Here is a 21,755-nt window from a genome sequence, read left to right on the forward strand (position 1 = left end):
TCGCGTAAGGATGTCGGTTTTTAATAACATCTCGTCGGTGATAATATGAATTATTCTATTATATAAATATAGTATATACAGTTTCCATACAGTTTCTAACAGCCTCCACTTTTATGATGATAAGTTTTAGATTGATAATTTTTCTTGAACGTCGCTGTAGGATGCCAGTACACAAACGTACCGCGCAGGTATTGTATACTTACTCGAAGCACTGTAACAGCAAGGTAGCGAGCCGCTTCGTATATTCGGCGTCTACAAGAAAATGTTGCCATCTAACTCGAGATTAGCGTCAGGGACGCTCCTATTCTTGTGAATTTTCTCCGGCTTTTCAATCATCCTCTATACGAACGAATAATTTGGGGCATTAATGTGCGGGTTGTGGGAATGAATTATTTTCTACTAGTCAAAGTGAAATCATGTCTTCTAATATCCGATATTTAAATGACGATATTAAACGATGTTTAAAGGAATCGTAAAAATTATCACAAACATGCAACAAATAAAAAAATAAATAAATAGATATAAGTATATATGTATATGTATATACATCATAAAACTATAAGATTATTTATACGGATTGTAATACGTATAATATATTATATATGTTAAAATTTAAAACAATGCATTTTATAATCCGCATTAATTGATAAATAATTTTATTATTTATATTATTTGACATATCCTTATTTGGAAATTAACAAAAATATTTACTTTTATCTTTGAATATCCGAATAATTTTATATAAATATAACTATGTGAAATCTCGATTATAAATTTTTTACAATTTTAATAAATACAAACAATAAGCAACAAAATAGATTGCATATATAATAAAATAAATTATTTTAAAGATCATTTAATGTAGAATATATTAAAAAATGCTTAAAGATAAATGTAAGATGGATAGTTTATATCAAATTTTTGTAAACAATAAAACACAGAAAATTCGTAACCGAAACGAGCAACAAAAGCTGCGTCCCTGGCAAACGACCTCGGCGATATCCTTCCACAAGGTGGCCATGTTACATTCCCTGAAGCGGTAAAGCCCTGCCGACTAATAAGTTTCATCCCCCGCGTAGTGAGCACCAATTATGAACTTGCTCCGGCCATAATTAAAAAATGTAATTTCGCCGCCAGAGCTCCTCGATCTTCCCTTAACACCTTAACGATCTCTTACCCCGTTTCTCCTCGGAAGTATATATGCATGGAAGAGTATAACGGATTGAAATATTCACTCTCACGAACTCTCTAAGTAACCGTCTATATCTATCGTTGCCACCATTTTGCAATTTTGTCTCATTCCTTTTTATCGTATCGATTAAAATCTGATCTTACACTCTCCATCTAATATTCGCATAAAATACATAATATACCTATACCTTTATATATTATATAGCTTAGAAAAATAATCACATATGTACTGTATCATATACTGTAATTATGATTTGTTTCAAGAATAATAGGGTAATAATTTAAGTAATCCGTCATAATTTTTAATCGCATGACTTTAAAATTTAACGTCGTTCAACGATGCTAGTGATCTTCGAGCAGCGCATTCACAGTATCCTTCGTCTCTTCCGTCGGATCTTCCTCGCGCGAAAAGAAAGAGCCGACACTTTGACTTTCGTCGTGCTTAAGCGGCAATTAAAACGAGTGACAAGTGCCGGAATTAGAACGAAATTAGGCGTACCACTCAAGAAGCTTGTCTAGGATTCTCTCACCGATCGAGCACATCACTTCGAAAAGCACTTCAAGGACCGGCAGCAGTCGAGCCCAGCTCTTCCTGCTTCCTGCTCCTTTAATTTTTTTAAGTTCTCACCAGCATAAAAAAGGAACGACAGTCATGTCGTGCTGTGTCGCTTCGTTGAAGAAAAAGTGTCGCTTCCGTAAAGAAAAAGTTTTTCCCGCATCGCTTATCGTGACGAGCAGATGCGGATGAGACTCTTTTCCTTTCTTTCGTGGTTCTACTTACACGATATTTTACTTACGACACAATCAAAGCACAAATATTGCCATTAAAGATCACTTAGCACGGTTTTAGAGAATCAGACTTGGAAATAAGAAATGTGACATCGCAAATATTACATTGTATGTCGTATGTTTTAATTAAATGTAATATTGTAACATCTGAAATTTTTTAAAATTATTTTTCTTAACAATCAACAATTTTTCTTTAATTATAATCTCAGACAATTTCTTTTTTACAAGTTTTTACATGGAATGCCGAGCATTTAAATTAGTGGCAAAGAGCGTAACGCAATAACGTTTGTGCTTTGAAATTTGTCGTATCTGACTTCTATTTCACAACTTTCTGTTTCTCTTTTCATGTACGCGTTCGAAAATTTTCAAATCTCTTCGTGGCAAATTGCAAATCCGGGACGAACCAGGAAATGAAATTTAATGTCTCTAATTTCGCGCGATCATCCCTTAATTTAATCAAAACACCCGGAACCTCCCGTCTTTCCCCTATGCTCCTCGTTCAACCCCGACGGTTACCGTCGTTATACCCCCGCTTGCAGAATAAACGGAGCAGCCGATTTCGTTAACTCGGTTATGAACTCGGCGCCATATTACGCACGGAGAATACATACCCGGATTCATCGTTCTCCAACCTTTATCCTCCTCCATCCTCCTCCTCCTCTTTCGCTTCGCAAAACCCCGGCGGGTTATGATGGCGGCTATGAGCAGGTACGCCATTAGCGCGGAAATTATATTATAATTAGGAGCGTGGGAGAGCGCAAAGGACTTTAGGAAACTTGCTATTTCACGCATAAATCTCTTCCTCACCGCATCGAACGGAACAACATTGTTCCCCGAGGGTTGCGAAATTTTAGGAGTCCTGAAGAAAACTACTTTAGGAATTTGGTGACGAGAAAACTTTGAAAATTGATCAACAATCTAGCGTGTATTTTATCTTGTAATATGATTATTTATATCATTAGTTCCGATTTAATTAGGTAATAACGTTATATTATTGTAATTAATTATTAAGCAAATATGCACGTTACATGATGACAAATGATGATTAATGATTGCTAGTGTTTAACGATAGCTCCAATTTATAATTATTCAAGTCAAAAGAAAGTAAAAAAAGTGATGATTTTTTTGTTACAAAATTTTTAACTGTTGTTAAAAATCAAAATTAAATCATTTTGGCTTTTTAATGACTTTTATGTATTCCTTGTACAATTATATAACAATTTGTTATTGTAGTTCCTGTTGTAATCGTTGAATCATTGCAATTTATCTTAATGAGAATTTGACTTTCTTCATCGAGATATCCGAGCATACGATCGGTTCTTCATTCTCTGAGATTCATCCTGAGATTCCGATCTGATTTTTTTCTGCCGATAATATTCCGTTGCAGAAAAACGGAATGACGTCTGATCGTCGAGTATCTCGTCCGGAGAAGCATCACGCGGATGGAGAGGATCGTCATTGCTGGCAGCCAGATGTATCTACTTGACTTCTAGAAAGAATGATTAAATTGCATCGAACAAAGCCGACGTTCGACACAAAAATCTCAGTGAATGACGAGCGATGATAGTCGTTACCTATACCAATTCGACCCTACATTAGTGTGGACCCTATATTAGTGACGATAGACTTTTTGTTCTCCCCATTAACACGATCTTATCTTAAATGTGAGCGGCGATAATATGCTAACATGGACGCGTCACGGATCGTGGAGCTGTAACTGTGGGGATAGGAATGGGATTAAACCCTATGCGAGCAACTCGTAATAATAAGCTGACATATGGCAACAGACTTACATCCGTTCGTCGGACAATAAATTAAATTACTCGCGATGACATTAAAATCCGCGACGATGGTTAAATCCTCTTTTCAGAGTATTTAATTTAGATCTTTCGAACTTTCCCATATCGTGCGATAAATCATATTTATATAATTAAAATCATATCACGAGAATAAAAAATGTAAGTCTCGGTAATTAATTAAAATAGTTTTATTAGTAATTATGTAATAAAATCTTAGATAAAAATCAAATTTGCTAAATGAGGAGTTAGCATGAAGGCCTAAAGCTTTAGAAAAGAATTTTTATAAAATAATCTTAGATAATAATAATAATACAAACAAATAAAGTTTTGTGTAAATGTTCGCACATAGGAATAATATATCCGGTTGCTGGGTTTATCTTATCTGATGCTTTTAAATTTAATTAGGTAAAATGCATCAATCCATAATGGAAGAAAGGCCTAAAAATGTTAAGAACGGTTGAATAAAATTAGATCTAAAACATTAATCTTAGATAAAAATTCCCTAGTTCTTCTCTGGTGAATAAAATTAAATATAATGAGCACTTCCAAGATAAATAAAATTAGATAAAACATAAATCTTAGATAAAAATCCTTTTTTCCTTGAACATTCTCTTTGTGATTGACGTGATTTAAAGTAAACGTCTCAGTGACCGGACTTGCATCTATGTCCGCAGACATTTACATAAAACTCTATATATATATATATATATATATATACATGTATATATATTTCTTTATATTATTATTAATCTCAAATGCTTTTTTTAAATATAATATACTATAATTATTAGGTGTTGGAATTAATTCGTAGCGTTTTTTAATGAAAGAATGTTATTTATTTCACATGAGCATTAAAAAATACATTAATGAAAGTACTTCCCATCACTTGTAAAACGCTACGAATTAATTCCAACACCTAATATATATATAATTATAATCTTTAAATACAATTAAATTGTAATGTTGTAATAAAAAAGTATTTAAGAGATTAAAAATAATAAATGAAACATGCAGGTCCAAAATTGTCGAATGAAAGATACAATTAAGATTCAACTGCATATTGAATGTCTCTATATAAAAAATAAGCTTTCTATAAGAATGTGTCGGCAGCGTTCAGCAGAAAAAGCAGCTTTGCAACTGTTGTAACATTAATATGATTGATTTTTATTCTATATGTATATATATATATATATATATATGTGTGTATACCAATACATACCAATGCAAATTAATTTTAATCTCGGTTCAACTTATTCTTCATCTTTTTCTAATTCCAAAAATTAGAAATAGAAAGATATAAACCAACCAATTAAAGAATCGTACAAAAGTTGCAAAATTACTTTTCCTATCTGAACGCAACCAATGTTATTCTACAGCCTCTACAGTATAGAATAATAATTGTCTTCTTTTTTTTAAAGATAATATTGTAATTTGTAAATGTGCCAGTCTACATTCGCGAATTATGTGTTCGGAATCGCAGATATACGAACGAGTCAATTCGATGTCATCCCTCGGGACGGGAAAACAGCAATAGAGGACGACGAGCCTTTCATCTCGCCGCTCTCGACGGCGTGATGAGTGACCGGCATAACACGGTGAACCGCTCGCTAATGCGACTCTAAAAATATCTACACGACACAATGACGGCTGTATATATGTACGTATAGCTGAATTCATACCCGCACGGGCTCGCACGAATTTACATCCCGGTAGCGAGAACGATTCCTGCCTATATCGGACCTATGCACTCGTCAAGACGACGACGACGACGACGACGACGACGGGGAAGACTCTCTCGAGTATCTGTCGAGTCGTAAGAGACCAAGATAAGAAAACAGCGTCCTCTCAACGAGACTCTTTTCAAGTATATCCATATGACGAACGTACGTATTTACGCTCCAGTTTTCTCCTCTTATCAGCCTTGCAATGATCTTAGACCGACGAGAGTCAGCCTTTCACACTTCCGGAAAAATTTTGTTAAATTTAGGATCCTATTTTATAATCCTTAACGGTGTTATTATTGAATGATCCTCGTATAAAAGAACTTTATTATTATTCTGTAACAAGAAAAAATATATTAGGTGTTGAAATTAATTCGTAGCGTTTTACAAGTGATGGGAAGTACTTTCATTAATGTATTTTTTAATGCTCATGTGAAATAAATAACATTCTTTCATTAAAAAACGCTACGAATTAATTCCAACACCTAATAATAGCAACAAAATTATTTTAAACTTAACAACAGTTAAGGAGATGTTGAGTTTAAGACAATTATCGTTATTTTTTTGTTACAGAATAAGTAAATTTCTTCATTAATAACAATAATAACTGTATCATTAGGGATTACAGAATAGGGTCTTTAATCTCTTATAATGATACTTTATTTTATCATCGATCGCGATAAAATTTTTTAATAAAAAGTAATTCAATGCGCAATTAAATAAATTGAAATAAACCGTTAAAGGGCTCAGAGCAAGATATTCTTCGATATTATTATAAATTACTAAACATTATATTTAACTAATCAAAATACAGATGTTTCGACGTTCCATCCGGTTATTTTCACGTTACAACTACCGTCATTAAAACAATTACAATGATATACTAAAAATTCCACAAAGTCTAGCGCTTATAATATTAAAAACCTCAATCTTGAAGCAACAACACAATCCGAAAATCTTGATATAACCGTAAGAAGTTACAGGATCTTATCTTACACCTATCCATGGTGTCATTTCAGAAATGAATCCCATCTTATTACAAAGTATCAGTTAGCAATAATAATTGGCCATCGTTATTCGGTCTCTTCTCAAACGCTTGCAGATACAAATTGTTTACAGATCAATGTATGACGCATCACAATCATAGCATGAGATCCTACAGACAACATTCATTAAAATTCATTCGTTAAAATTTTTTAATATTAATTCAACTTCGTTTGGGTGGTATTTATATTCAATTCTAAGACGATTTTAAGTACATTATATTTAAGACGAACTCGAGATATAGAAGTCACCGAGCAGGATTTACATCCTTAAGATTAGTTAAAACGGTAACGATAACTTAAAACAATAACGAATTATGTAGACCGTCTTTATTACCAAAACGCAGCGGCTGACTTCAGGGCGAAGCTAAATGGACCTGCTGCGCTGAACGTTAATAATGCCTTTAATTCGAGAATATTTATCGTTAAAAAACCTTGTATAACTGCTCATATCGGTTCGCACGCTATTTACAGGATTCTCCCGTCGCAGCCGGTGCAGCGCTATCAGAATGCCCATAAAACCGTGTTCCAATAAACTTCCCCGTTGCACGCGCGCACCGATACGCTAATTTCCGGATATTCGCCGATAATTGGCTTAATCGTGAGCGTGTCGAATTAATCGCACATCCCGTATTGCGGCTGTATCTACGACCGTAAATTCGCTTGAGAATTCATGAAAATTAGCGCTTCTCGGATCGATCGATTGGCAAATCGAACGCGCTGCTTGAAAGATTTTCCGCAGACATTTATTTTTAACTCGTTATTAATAATAACGTTTGTGAATGGACCATTCTAAATAACCATCATTCGTCACATGAGCATCATAATCTCAAAGGCAATAAAACTAACCATTTTTTTCTGTAAAAATTCCTTTCAGTCCAGCCAGGCCCTTATTTACACTTTAAATCATTTTTTCAAAAAGGAAAAAAAAACCATGTGTCGCAACGTATTATTATGCTTCTCTTTCAATAAAGAATTATGTATTTATAGCTATGATAGTTCTCTTTAGGTATTTCTTAAGTATCAAACATTCCAAATAGGTTATACATTTTGGTAAATAATGATTGTTCATTTCAAATAATCTTTCTAAAAGCATTACGTCCGAGAAGAAGTAAAAGTCAACTTGCATTGATTTATGGTAATCGTTAAAACGTTAAAACCCAAATAATAAACTTAAATAAATAATAATAACGAAGAAATGATATCATTACGGAAAATAAACAAATGTAATGATAATGAAATATAATCAAAAAATGAACTAGTTGAATGATAAGAAATATATTCTAAAACAAATATAAAGTCAATACCTCGCATTCTCGTATCTTTTCATTATTTTCTCATTATTCTCTCCTTTCCAAAGAACGGAGAATGAATCGCTGATATCCCGTTTGATATCCCGACGTGATTTCGCCATCACGCCACTATGATTTGCGAACCGCGCAGAACGTACATAGGTACGGCTGATCGGGGACGGTTATGGATTTCGCATAAAGTAACGTTACATCGCACATGCGAGTAAATTAGTCGCTTAATCAAACCGTTTAATCAGCGGCATGATCGCGACCGCATCTGGCCGAGCTGTTCGCGCCAATTATCTCTTGTTCCTCCGATCTCCTCATCCCTCTCCCTCCTCTCCTACGTGCGCAATCGCGTACACTGACGTAACTAGATAGGGGAAGATCTGAATACGAGATTTGGACCAGAATTTTGCAAAATTAATTAAACCTATCTTGATTCTTCGGTATCGATGATCGGGCAAATTCGAAGAGAATCTTGGAAACTTTTTTAATATACTGAAGAAAAATACTAAATTTTAAATATTTGTTTGAATTAGTCTAGTCTAGTCTTTTTTTAAGTAAATATTTATTAAATGTAAACATATATTTTGATACAAACATTATTAATTTAATTTAACTATCCTTTTTTAATTTTTTATTGAGTAAATATTTGTTTATTGCAAGCAAATGTTTACTCAGTATATCTACTATTAAAAGAAATGTATATTAAAATTTATAGTAAAATAGTAAATTTTTTCAGTGTACAAAAGAGACGTTCAAGAGATTAATTCAAAATATGCAAACGTAAAATTAATTAGATATTTCTTAAGAGTTTGCTTATATCGCCGTATCAAGCTTGCATGACGAATAATTGTTGTAAGTTAGTCGCATAACAATTCTCTCTCGGTGATAATTCTTGAAAAAAAAAGAATGTTCCAATTATGGTTCTAAAAATGTTCTAGTTTACTGAAAATCAGTCGTACAATATAGATCTAAAACAGTATATTCGGGGGGAAAAAACGATCAATAGAAGATTGATACTTTCTGTTATTATCTTAAAGATGAAAAACATGATAATCTTACAATTCGTGTAAACTTTTTCATGTTTAAATTAGAGCAATATTTGTATTATATATTTAAATTTTTGGAAAATATAATCTGACATTTAATCAATATTTAGAGTGCCTAGAGATGCATCGTAAATCCTCGCACATTAGACAATAGATATTTAGGCCTGTATTTATTGTCAAATCTTGTATTTAAGACCATCTTAAATACAGTCTTAAGATGTTTCAGTCAAAATTAATCAGAATACCGTAGCATCTTTTACGCATATTACATAATAATCTTAAAAAGAGTCGACTATGAATACCTTTAGTCATATCTTTAGTCACGCTTATAAGCGTAACTAAAAGAGAGACTTTCCACAAAAGTCCCTAAATTTTAAAATTATATTGTAGTACACATATATATATATATATATATATATATATATATATATATGTACACATAAAAAAATAGTTTGTAGAAAGTTGAAATGCTATATATACACTATAAAATGATATACAATAAAATATTGTAATGTACAAAAAAGAAAAAAGAAACAATATGGGTCGTGATTTTTCTAGAAAATATAAAAACTGAAAAAAAAAAAACAACTGATAATGGAAAGACGTCGTAAATGCGTCTCAAAGGATAAAAGCTGTATTGTGCAAATTCCTTTGTCGTACACAGTAAAAGATTTGTGTATTTGTGTTGAAAATGGTCCACTCACGTTCTTGTTAATAGTTTGTGTTGAATTTTTTAATATATTCAAATGTTAATTTAACGTAATGTGATATGTTGTTATGTTATTTAAAGATTTTTTTGTGAAATTGATATTCAATGTTTTTTAGTGTCAAAATGACACAATTTATGAGTAAGTGAACAACTAACATAAAAATAATGTGTTTTAAAATGTAAATTCTAAGATAAATGAATAAAATCCGTGTTAATTTAACATATTATAAATGTTAATTTTTTGACAAAAAATATGCTTTCACGGTTTATTTACAAACTGTGTCAATGTTATCTGTCTTTGTATTTATTGTCTTTCTATTAATATTTGTGTTATCTAATACTTGTGTTATTTTTTAATATATTCATTTTGTGTAAAATTAACTCAAAAATTTGAATGGACCGTTTGGGACATGCGATTTATGTTAAATTAAACACATTTTTTCCAACTGTGTATGATAATGATGTAAATTATAAAAACTTAAAATCGAAAATTTAAAGGTTGCAAATAATAATATTTTATAACAACGTTAAAAATTTAATTTTAAAATGTTATTTCGCAAAAAGCTTCCATAAAAATCATATTTTTATTTTAATGCCAATCCTTGTCATTGTATAATTTTTTTCAGCGTGTAAAAAACTAAACTTTTTAACAAAAGGTATATAATATTATATTTCACAATTGTTACATTGCAATATTTTTGCAATGTTTTTTAAAACTTTATCGTTTACAATTTGCTACATAATTTTATCATCATGAGATTACATATAGTCAACAACAGTGCAGTTTTCTGAAAAAATATCGATATAAAAAAATTAAAATTTTATCTTAAAATTTATACATTACAATTTTAATGCATCTAAAATCTAGGAGGCTTTAATTCATAGAAAGTTTTTCTTTATAAGCCCGGATCTATAATAGATTTTTAAGCCTTAAGCTATAAGAAATTAATGAATCATAGTCAATTATTCTCCTCGTATTTTATTCTAATTAGTCAATTTTTTACGGCTTAAAGCTTGAAACACCTATTGTAGATCTAGATTAAAAGTGTGACTGAAGTATTCGATTATTTTTAAGATGATCTTAATGTCTTAAAATGTTAATACGGCTTTCTGATTTCTTGATTCATTACATCCTAAGACGGTCTTAAATGTAAGATCTGATAATGAATACAGGCCTTAATACATAATAACTATTGTCTAATGTACGTTGTCGAAGATTTGCGATGCAGTCTATATCTTAAGCACTCCAGATGTTTGAACAGATTATGTTTTCCAAAAATTCAAATATATCCCATTATTGCAGAAAAATGATGATAAACATTACCGATAAAAACAATAACATACACATATTTTTTTTTAATTTTTTATAATTTTATAAGTATTGCTGTTTCTTATCAAAATGTATTATTTATCAATTTTATAGATATTTAATTGTTTGACCATGTCTGTGTTATAACAGTAAATTAGAAATTTGAACAAGTGGAGTTACAAATTATGCATTAATTTAATAATATTAAATTACATTAATAGCTTTAGCATTACTTTTTGAGGTCAAATAAAATCGTGGCGTAGTTTACACAAAACAAAAAAGCAAAATGTATAATTCATAAAAATTATTATTAGGTACGACATTTTTTCTGATGACTAAAAATATTAACTTTATTTATTTGTGTTAACACGAAAAATTCAATTTCATGCATAACTTGATATGATCTTAAATTTTTAATTAACTCATACATATTTCTTTCGTTAATATCGTAAACGAATTTACCAATAAATTTCTTTCGCAGAAAATATATTGTTATTCTCGCAAATCTTTTTTTTAAAACATGTTGCATTTACTACATCGTTTACAGTCAAAATCTACGTAAAGTCAAACGTTAACAATTGCACCGCATTCTTTATACGGAAATTCGTTGAGGAAAAATTTTCAAAAGAACTTCTACTTGCGAAACTTCTATTTGACCAAGGCTGCAAGAAAAGTAAATCCGATCCTGCCGTCTCCCACCATCAGGATTGCTTCACTATACGGCTATGATGTTATGCAACATCGTGCTACCGACTCCACCTCTCTGTTGGAGGGGACGTTATAAGGGCGGCATTTTCCCCACTCTGTGTGCGAATGCTGGAGGTGGCTCATCTCCGTAAATGCTATATATAGAACTACTTTTACTCTACGCTCGTAGTTCGAACGCATCACATGGTTTCGTGGTGCTACACGGACCTCGCACTAAATAGAGAAAGATTTGTGCATGTTGTGATCAGTAACATACCTTTTTTTCTTTTTTTTTTCTTTATATACATTCGAATATACATTTCTCTGAGAGAAATCGTGAAGTGTGATTATAAGTTGTAGTTGTGGTGCATCACGGAATTCCAGATAAGAGAAGATAGAGAGAAACAACGTGTAAGTTACTACCTTTGATCCTCATAGAATTTACGCTAACGAGAGAGATTGAGAGTCGTTTATGTCTTACACAATTGAGATTTTTTTTAAATCTTATAATTCCACTTTTGTTTGATATTTCCTCGCGTTTAAAGCGAATGATTTCTAATGTTTACATTTTGCAAGTGACTTGTTGTCGTGAAACATGAACTTGAAATAATAAGTATTATAGATTGAGTATTATAATACTCATATATTGACAATATCGCATCTTTTCTGTTCATTATATACAATATAATTGTCAATCTTTTAAAACAGTGATGCATAATTTGCGGTCTTCACTTGTGAATTTTTTGTTTAAATTTGTCAGCTCGTAACCGAAAATATAAAATCATATTTTTTATTTTATGCAAACGAAATAAATATTATTATATGTACAAAAGATTTTACCTATTTTAAAAAATGGCTTTCTGAAAATTGCCCTTAAAAAGATTACTCATTACTGTTTTAAAAGATATAATTTCGCGATTTCTTGTCATATCTGCTACAATTTTCAACAATTTAATCCGTTTAAATGCGTCACTAATTTATTTTACGAAAGATGAGAAAATTTGCTATAGGCGTGTGTTGTATCATTTTGGCGCGAGATTCGTGCAATTTGGAATTCGGTAAATTTAGGAAATCATAAGACTTAAAAAATATTTAATCACACTTACTAGATATTTTTTCCCGGAAATATATAGATATAGATAATCGCGAAAGTATCGGAACGTCTGCTAACAAAATATTGTATCAAAATTTTCAAATTACAATATAATTCATGATGTTACAGTTTACGTATTTATATCATGTATCATGTAGCATTTATCATGCCATTTTCCGTGTCAATAATATTTTCAAGAGCTTTATATTCATTGGGCTGTTAAACGAAAATTTTTGAAATTGGAAACTGATCAATCAGAATTGCGTTCAAGTATGCTCGTTGCATTTAAATACGTTTTGGAAGGAGCCTGCAATTACGCGTCCTCTTCACTTCAAAAAACAGTCAGATTACGATAGTTGATTAATAAGGCTTTTTTAAAAAAATACATTATTGTAGTTAAAAACGTTCATCTTGTATAGTTTGCGTTCCGATATTTATTATCAATGCTCAAAATATATAAGATATGTTATGTGCAACTTGTACGAAGTTAGTTCTTTATAAGTTTTGTATTTTTTTTGTATTTAATTTAATTATGTTGTATTACGCTTTTATGCTATAAAGCGTTTTTAGAACTAGTAATATATCATTCCCGTAATCGATGCATTTAAATGCATTAAAAAAAAAGCCTTATAACTATTATATTATTAAAACGAGTATCGCATTAATATCCAACAAAGTATAGATATTTGAGAGTAATAAGTTTACTTCTTGACAAAACTACATAAAAATAATTATGCTCATTCGGGCTTACAATTAATGTTGAACGTGATCGCATAAAGCTCGTAAAATATTGATTGCTAATTAACATACGTACAATAAAACGTTGGCAATAAAATTTCTCTATTAATTATCTCTATTAATAAACTCGTGATTACGCCATTCACTAAAATCTGAAATTACAATTTTTAATTCTTGTGCCAGCTTTGAATTATTTTCAAAGTTTTGGAGAAGAAGTTTTAAATTTTTAATTCTTCATATTATAAATCTTGTATTTATGTATTTTCTTTTTTTCGAAATTTGTGCTTTGACATACAATATCCTGATCACTTTACTTGAAATGTTCGATCTGATATATTTCGCTATCAAGCAATATTAAAAGTTACTTGTAGACGTTTAAATACTTTCGTGATTACATATATAATAATATGACTGGTTAATAAATGCATGTGTTTCAATTGTTGTAAAGTAACAAGATGAGGAATCATTATGACGAAGAGAACAGCCCGGACAATAATCCGGAGGAGGACAACATTGTCGTCGACCAGGTGAACACATCGCGCGGTTCGCACTCTGACAATGGTAAGTTCTATGAATGTCTAAGAGTCTCATTTAAAAAATATTTCGCAAGTTCATTATTATAAGATTATATAAGGCAGGCCTAATTTTTGAGCTCTCGGACGCAAAATTATTGATGCAAAAAAATTCAAGATGGGTAAGATTCGCATCTTAGTGATGCTTATCAATACTTTATAGTTTCTAAAATCTTACATTGAATTTTTTTGCCTCGATGAGTTTGCGTTTTAGCTCCGGAGCTCAAATTGTACAGGCTTGATACAGGGCATTGTTGACGCGTGTAACACCATTATCATTAATGCTTAATCGCATTTTTAATTGGACTGACCGCTCAAGTTAATTGTTGTGTATCGATAATAATAGACATATTGAATCGATTATATGAATAAAAGTTTTTTTATTTTGCCCTTTTTATTTTTTTTCTGTAATGTTGAACTTATGAGATCTTGTACGTATAAGAGAGAAGAGTAGCTATATTAATATTAAAATATTAATCAAATATTTGATAATTAATTAGCCTATTCTAACTGGGCGTACGTAAGAGAGGGGGAGAACGCTTATCGATTTTAAATTTTGGCAACGAGAAATAATTTTTAAAAAATTGATAAAAAATTATAAACACTTATTGTTGAATTTGTGACTCAGACGTTATTCGGATAAAAAAGTTACCGAAAATCCTAGTTTTAATTTAAGTATAATATTTTAATAAGTTTTATGTGAAGCTGTAACAAGTATCGGAAAACGTAATTACTTTTGATTAATTATCATCATAGTCGCGTGACAATAACTTCTTTTCATGTTTGCGGCATTAAAAGCGCGAGAATTGACGCCGAGAAATGATAGCATTTTCATTTCTTTTTATTATCGCATCGTCTCCTATCTCATTTTCGGCTATTTTATGTGATTTGCATTATTGTCGTGGCGCAGTTTCACGTTTGTTCCGCGCAACTACAAACCAAGAAAAATCCAAAAGGTTGAAAATCAAACGAAAACCAACCGGAAGTAAAACGACATTTTCTACCTTGTTAAGATTTCTACCTTCTAACAGATTTCTACCTGCTGTTAGTTCCTTTTGACCCTCGTCATTAACCTTAACTTATTGTGTCTTTATGGTGACAATCTAGAGATTGAAATGGCACAACTTTACAACATTGACTCTCTTAAAGAATGTGAGACAAGAAACATCTTTTGTTGTATCCGTGTAAACGTAAAAATTATCGCTTTTCTTCTGACTTATCCGCTGTTAATTATTGTATTTTATTTTTCCTACGTAAAATTTATGATAGCTTTGTAATTATATATTTCACCGAAACTACTTCGAAATTGCCTGGTTGACGTTAAAATATTGAGAATGAATTAGCACAGTTTTACAACATATTGACTTTCTCAAAGAATATATAAACTAGAAAATTACCTTTGTAAGTATTTTACTTTATACCTCTGTAAGTTATAACACTTGTTAACGTAAAAATTCTTGTTAGTGTCTAACAGCTTTCCTACTGTTAGTTGCGTTTGTTGCTAAGCTAACTTATTATATTTTATTCTTCTTTTCGGAAAATTTGTGGCTTTGTAATTCATACGAAACTATTATATATACTTCGAAATAACTTATTTGGGTAACGTGAAAATAAGAATTGAGTTGACAGCTTTAGCATTCCTTGTTACATCTCTATAAATAAAGTAAAAATACTTAAATCCAAGACATCGACACAGTCGGTGCGACAAAAAGAAGGATTTGCGACTTTGTACGCATTCTGCTTCTTTAAGGAGCAAGTTGTTTTAAAACAAAAGCGGATTTGCATGGTTTTACTATTTTGATTAATTTTGAACATAATATACATATAGTTTCTTAGTTTCCAAATCCTGCTCATTTTAAAACTAAAAATATTTAGATTGAAGACAAAACTAATAAAAAAAATCGCACTCATATTCTCAGTTTATCACTAAAGGAAACAAAATCATTCGTCAATATACGCGAATTAATTGTGTAAAATAATCTTGTAATATGTGCAAAAATATTCTCTCAAAATGATTAAAATTATTTACCGATGTATTAAGGAAGATTATAACGTTCAGCGTTTTATTCAGATCTACAATCGTCGACTTCGCGTCTCAATCAGCATCAGCAACAGCAGTCTCAGCAGCAACATCAGCAGACGTCAATCCCTCCTATAGATCCTAACGTGAGGAGATATAGAACCGCCTTTACAAGGGAGCAACTAACTCGGCTAGAAAGCGAATTTAGCAGAGAGAATTATGTCAGCCGACCGAGAAGATGCGAATTGGCTACACAGCTTAACTTGCCGGAATCTACGATAAAGGTAAAAAAACATTTTTATAATATAATAAAAAGAAGATACAAATATACTTTTCTAAAGAGACGTACTCTCTCTTAATAAGTTACACATTAACTCTCTATAACGCCATTTAGTTTTGAAGTCACGCATTTCTCTATTTATGTATACTTAAATTTTATTCTATTTTTTTTTACCATAATTGAGCGTACATGTATTTTACTATTGTTTAATTTTTCTTATCGTAATCCAAAAATCTATAATCTTAATTAATTTATTTTTGCTATGTTTGTTGTATATGTGTACAAGTATCGTAACTTCTAAATTATATAAATTATTTTTTCATAATAAAATACTTAAAAAATTGAAAGTTAACTGTCAGTTTCCTAAGATCAGATTTATTAGTTACACATTTGTAATCTTTTTTATAACACGAAAAAAAGCTTATAGATTATACAGAGGCAAAGATTTCAGTCTCAATAGTTTTTCTTCGTTTTATCGATATATTTCATGTTTATCTATCGGAAACGTTAAAATAATTGTGCATTATTCGTGCAAAATCGGTGACAGAATTATTTAACGTTTACACTTAGGACAGTTTTCAGTCTCTGTCAAAATAGAATAATAAAAAATATAACTTCGATCTCTTCCATTAGATAAACGCTAGATTGAACGTTGCAATTGATACTGTGAATTAATCGAGAATGAGCAAATGTTTACTCGCACCTTCGATAAACAGTGACTTCATTTGTGATCGGTGCAATAACATTTTCCATTAGCGCTTTCGTGTTTGATTGAGGATTTTCGCGGCGGATTATTAAGAAAATCCTTCAATCATTTAATGATTATTAATAAATATGCGAATAAAAGTCGAGCTTAAATTTTTCTTTTTTGTAGATATAGTTATACCTTTTCATTGCAATATCATTTTCTCCTTCTTAATTCCATCTTCTTTACTGAAATTATATTTAAGACATTTAAATAATATATTTGTATCTAAGTAAGTAATATAGTATTCCTCGTATCTCACACACACAATTTAATTTCTCACGGCCACCACGTTGTACCCGCGAAGACAAGGGCCCCTAAAGTCAAGCGGCTTAATAAAAGGCAATTAGTGACGTTTTTGTTCGCGCGAGCCGCCGAGAGCTGCCGATGGATATTTCTTGCCGTGGTCAGCTGCGGCCATATTTGATCGGCGATTATAGCCTCGAGAGAGCGATTCAACGGCCGCGATTCTCGGCCTTTGATCCTTCTCTCTCGCGTGTCCCGCGACAGTGCCGTAACGTTAGATCCCGCGGAAATCCTGACGGATCAGAACAAGGACTCCTCCCTTATCTCACATATGTGTATACGTATGTACATATTGTAGCCGCATTGTAGCCGCATATTAACGTTTCGGGGACCGACAGTTTAGTCACGGCCCTGATCGAGGGGTGACCGGTCGGGCGAAAGTGTTAAACGGCTCAATTAGCGACTGCCTCGCGGCCCACCTCGGACTTTAATGGATCTCTTAATTTCTCATCTCGCGGCAGCTCGCACTCGCCTCGGTTGGCGATCGTAAAACGGCGGCGAACAACGGAGAGGAGGGGAACGGCGAAGAGGTGTTAAATGACGGTAAACGTCCCGCACGAATTACCGGTATAATCGTTCGCCGCCTCCGAGAATTCCCTACATACGTGAATCTACGTATCTGAGCGTTTATCTTGTAGAAATGTAGGTATATGCACATAAGATCGCGCCAAGTCTCGTTCTGTTAAAACAATAGTAATTTTTATCCTGTAATAGCCGTTATTAAAGGGTAAGAAAAGAGCCGCGTTTCGATCGGTTTGCATATAAATGTCGAATAAAAAGGTAATAGACACGGGGAAGCGGAATCGATTATTTTTTACGAATTATCGAGAGAGATTCTTAATAATTATTTACATAGTTGAAAGATTTGTATGCCAAACGGATTCCACTCAAATTTTTGTGTTAGTTTAACAAGATGAAGAATATGTTAGATAGTAACACAAATATATTATGTTACAAAATTGAAGCAAAAAAGGTGATACTAAAAATTAAATTAGCACATATTTTATTCATTTATCTTATTGTTAGAAATGTTTTAAAACATGTTACTTTTATTAACTTTGTTATTTGTCAACTTACTCATTTTGACACTAAGAAATGTTGAATATCAATTTAACACAAATTTTCCAACTACACTGAAGAGAAAATGATGTTACATCAACAGCATTATTTTAATTAAAAATAATCTTGTCGCTTCAATAACATTTTTATTAATGAAAGAAATCAAATTTTATTGAAATATGAGCATAACGTAATTATTTCACTAATAAAGTTATATAAATTAACAAAATTATTTTTAATTAAAATAATACTATTGATACAACATAATTTTTTTTAGTGTACATATTATAATTGCAAAGAAATTTTATTTTGAAAAAGAATTAATCGTTTTGTTATAAAAACGTTTTTTCCAGGTGTGGTTTCAAAATCGACGCATGAAAGATAAGAGGCAGCGGTTATCCCTATCGTGGCCCTTCTCGTGGAATTCAGATCCTACTCTAGCGGCAGCGTTGCTCGCGGCTGCCTCGGCTGGCACATTTCCGCATATGGGTTACCCAGCTATTCCCACGTCGAATTTACCGGCGACGACTCACTTGGCTCCTTCAGCATCACCGTATCCGAACGCGGCCGCGGCCGCAGCTGCGTCTACTTATTATCGTTACACCGGGTATCACCCGAGCAACTCAGTCACCGCGCTTCATCGGCCACACGTTCGCCCTTTGAGCAGCCCTTATCCCGCACCCTCGCACCTATCGCTGCCCTCGCACCCGTCAATGCCGCCGCTGCATATCCTGTCGAGTATGCAGATGCCGAACATCGCTGCTTCCTTTCCCATGAGCAATCCGCCACCTCCTCCTCCTCCTCCTCCTCCTGTCACCATGCCATATCGGCCACCATTGATCGAAGAACTTAGCCCGGTAAATTCTTCCTCCTCCAGCGAGTACGATTACGGAGCAAGTCCTCCTAGTCAGTTGTCGCATCCATCGTCGCATCACTCGGTCCAGCAGCTGCCGCTGTCGCTGCCGCATTCGCATCCGGATCATTCGCATCATGCCCATCGCCTTACCGCACCCGTCATGCCAATAATATCACGAGATAGACTCAGCAGCGGCGAGCAGCCGATGAGACTAAACGGTATGAGTGTCCCGGTCATGACGGTACTGCCATTCGAGAACAACGTGAGCAACACCTCGTATCATCACGTGGCGATTCCTTCGACGTCGGATATATCAGCCTTGTCGTCGCTTTCGTTGAACAAGTCTGAGAAGGAGCTGGAGGAGGAAAAGAAGGAGAAAGAGAAGGAAAAGGAGGAGAAGGAGAAGAAGGAAAAGGAAAAGAAGGAAAAGGAGAAGGAGAAGAAGGAAAAGGAAGAGAAGGAGAAGGAGGAGCAAGAACAGCATCAGCACCAACATCGTCAGCAGCAGTCTTCACTTCAGCTACCTTATTCATTTCAATCATCTCAGTCACCTCAGTCATCGCAGCAACGACAGCAACGGCACTCATCCCAGCCCAAGTTGTTTCAGCCATACAAGAACGACAAGGATCATAACGGTACGATGTAAAATAAAACAATGATAAGATATAATGAATGTTTTCCATTTGATGACACAAGTGTCGTTCTATCTTTATCACTCTCTGAATGTCAAGAAGGATAGAACGATACTTGTGTCGACTTGTGTCATCAAATGGAAAACACCCAATACGATCTCTTCTCGCCGTACACGGCTGTGGCTGTGACTATAATCGCTATCGATTGGCGATGACTACAATCGTGTATATATGTAATTACCTGTACATACATTTGCATAACACGCATGTCGTATATAGGGTTTCAATCGGGGGAGGGAGTGAGTGCAAAATTTTATCTTTACACAAAACTTATCAATATATTTTATTAAAATCAGCCTTCGAGAATCTTCAGCTTTTTTTACGAGTAACGCCACGAATTGATATAAACGTTTGATTTTCCATAAAAATGATTTTCATAATTTAATTGTTTCTCTTTGCTAAAATTTAGAGGAGACAAGGTCCTCCGACTCCCCTTTGCCCATGATAACCCACGCGCTTTCCCCAATTATCACCTAATGTTACGTTGTATATTATACAGCCATTCTTTGTACATATATATTACGTACGTTTGTAATGTACATTTGTACACATGTAAGATAATTATTTTTTATTTGAATGTATTATATTTATAGCCTTCTAATGGTTTAATATTTCTTAATAATTGGGGATAATGGGAATATGGATGATTTGACGAGAGAACGCGTGTACTAGGTAATTAAAGTGGCGATCCATTTAGCAGGTTTTGTTTTAAGATTCACACTGTCGTAAGCTTCAAATGTCTTAGACTTGACTTACGTATTATCTCTACGATTCCGAAATTGCACATTTACACAATCGCAGCCTCACATCGCTTCCTGAAATATGTGATATGACGTAATATACACACACACACACATACATATATGTATATATATATATAATATATATATATATATATACATATATATGTATTGTGTGTATATATATATATATATTTGTTAATTAATCTTCTGTAAAGATAAATTAATCCATTGGAAAATATACATTTGTAAATTTATTACAATGAGATGTATATTTATGACAGCGATTATGTATACATGTGTATATTTATGAGAAAAGCATGTGCCAGATCAGAAATATTTTATTCATTAATATCATTTATTATATTCACAATTCATTTATTATTAAAAAAAATATAAAAAAGAACTTTAAAATGAAAAAAAAAAATATAGGAAAAGAAATATGGAAAAAGAACAAATAAATAATTATATAATGCAAATATATATTTTTTAAATTATCTTAAAATATTTATAATATGATAAACTACATCAGAAAAAATTTAATTGGATATTTCTTGCTTCGTTGAGCATATATATAAATGCATATATATAAATGCATTTTTATAACTCACACTTTTATATATTTGTACATATATAATATTTATTTGATTTTTTGCATGTATGTTTTTTATTATTAGCGTTATTAGTATTATTAATAAGTACGATGGGGGAGTTGTATATTTTTTATTTTTCACACATGTATGTGTGAATTTATTTTTTAATCATTTATTCTTTTATTATTTCATGATATCGAAATTGATAATATTGCTTCGGCGATCTCGGCAAGATATTAAAAAACAAACGAGCAAAAATATAATATTAATATTATCAAGTATTATATTTTTAGTACAACTATGTATTTGTACTTTTATTTTATACACGTATAATATTTTATTACATTTATTCATTTTTAAGCATTTATAAATATCGATGTTTTTGTCAATTTGTATTTCATCTTTTTTTTTTTATTTGTATTTCGTATTTTGTATTTGTCTTTTTTTGTATTTGTGTTTTTGTCTT

General features: G+C 32.2%; 1 protein-coding gene across 1 annotated transcript; it reads left to right on the top strand.

The window, feature by feature from the left end:
- The first annotated feature begins 11,054 nt into the window (after positions 1-11,054).
- On the top strand, positions 11,055-20,898 carry eve (segmentation protein even-skipped). The gene is made up of 4 exons (XM_087412608.1): positions 11,055-12,006; positions 13,875-13,987; positions 16,070-16,302; positions 18,762-20,898. The coding sequence occupies exons 2-4, from the start codon at positions 13,882-13,884 to the stop codon at positions 19,908-19,910; spliced, it is 1,488 nt and encodes a 495-aa protein (XP_087268734.1). The 5' UTR covers positions 11,055-12,006; positions 13,875-13,881; the 3' UTR covers positions 19,911-20,898.
- The last annotated feature ends 857 nt before the right edge of the window (positions 20,899-21,755 follow it).

Source organism: Acromyrmex echinatior, chromosome 13, assembly GCF_024713525.1.
Source record: "Acromyrmex echinatior isolate Ae372 chromosome 13, ASM2471352v2, whole genome shotgun sequence".
NCBI lineage: Eukaryota > Metazoa > Arthropoda > Insecta > Hymenoptera > Formicidae > Acromyrmex > Acromyrmex echinatior.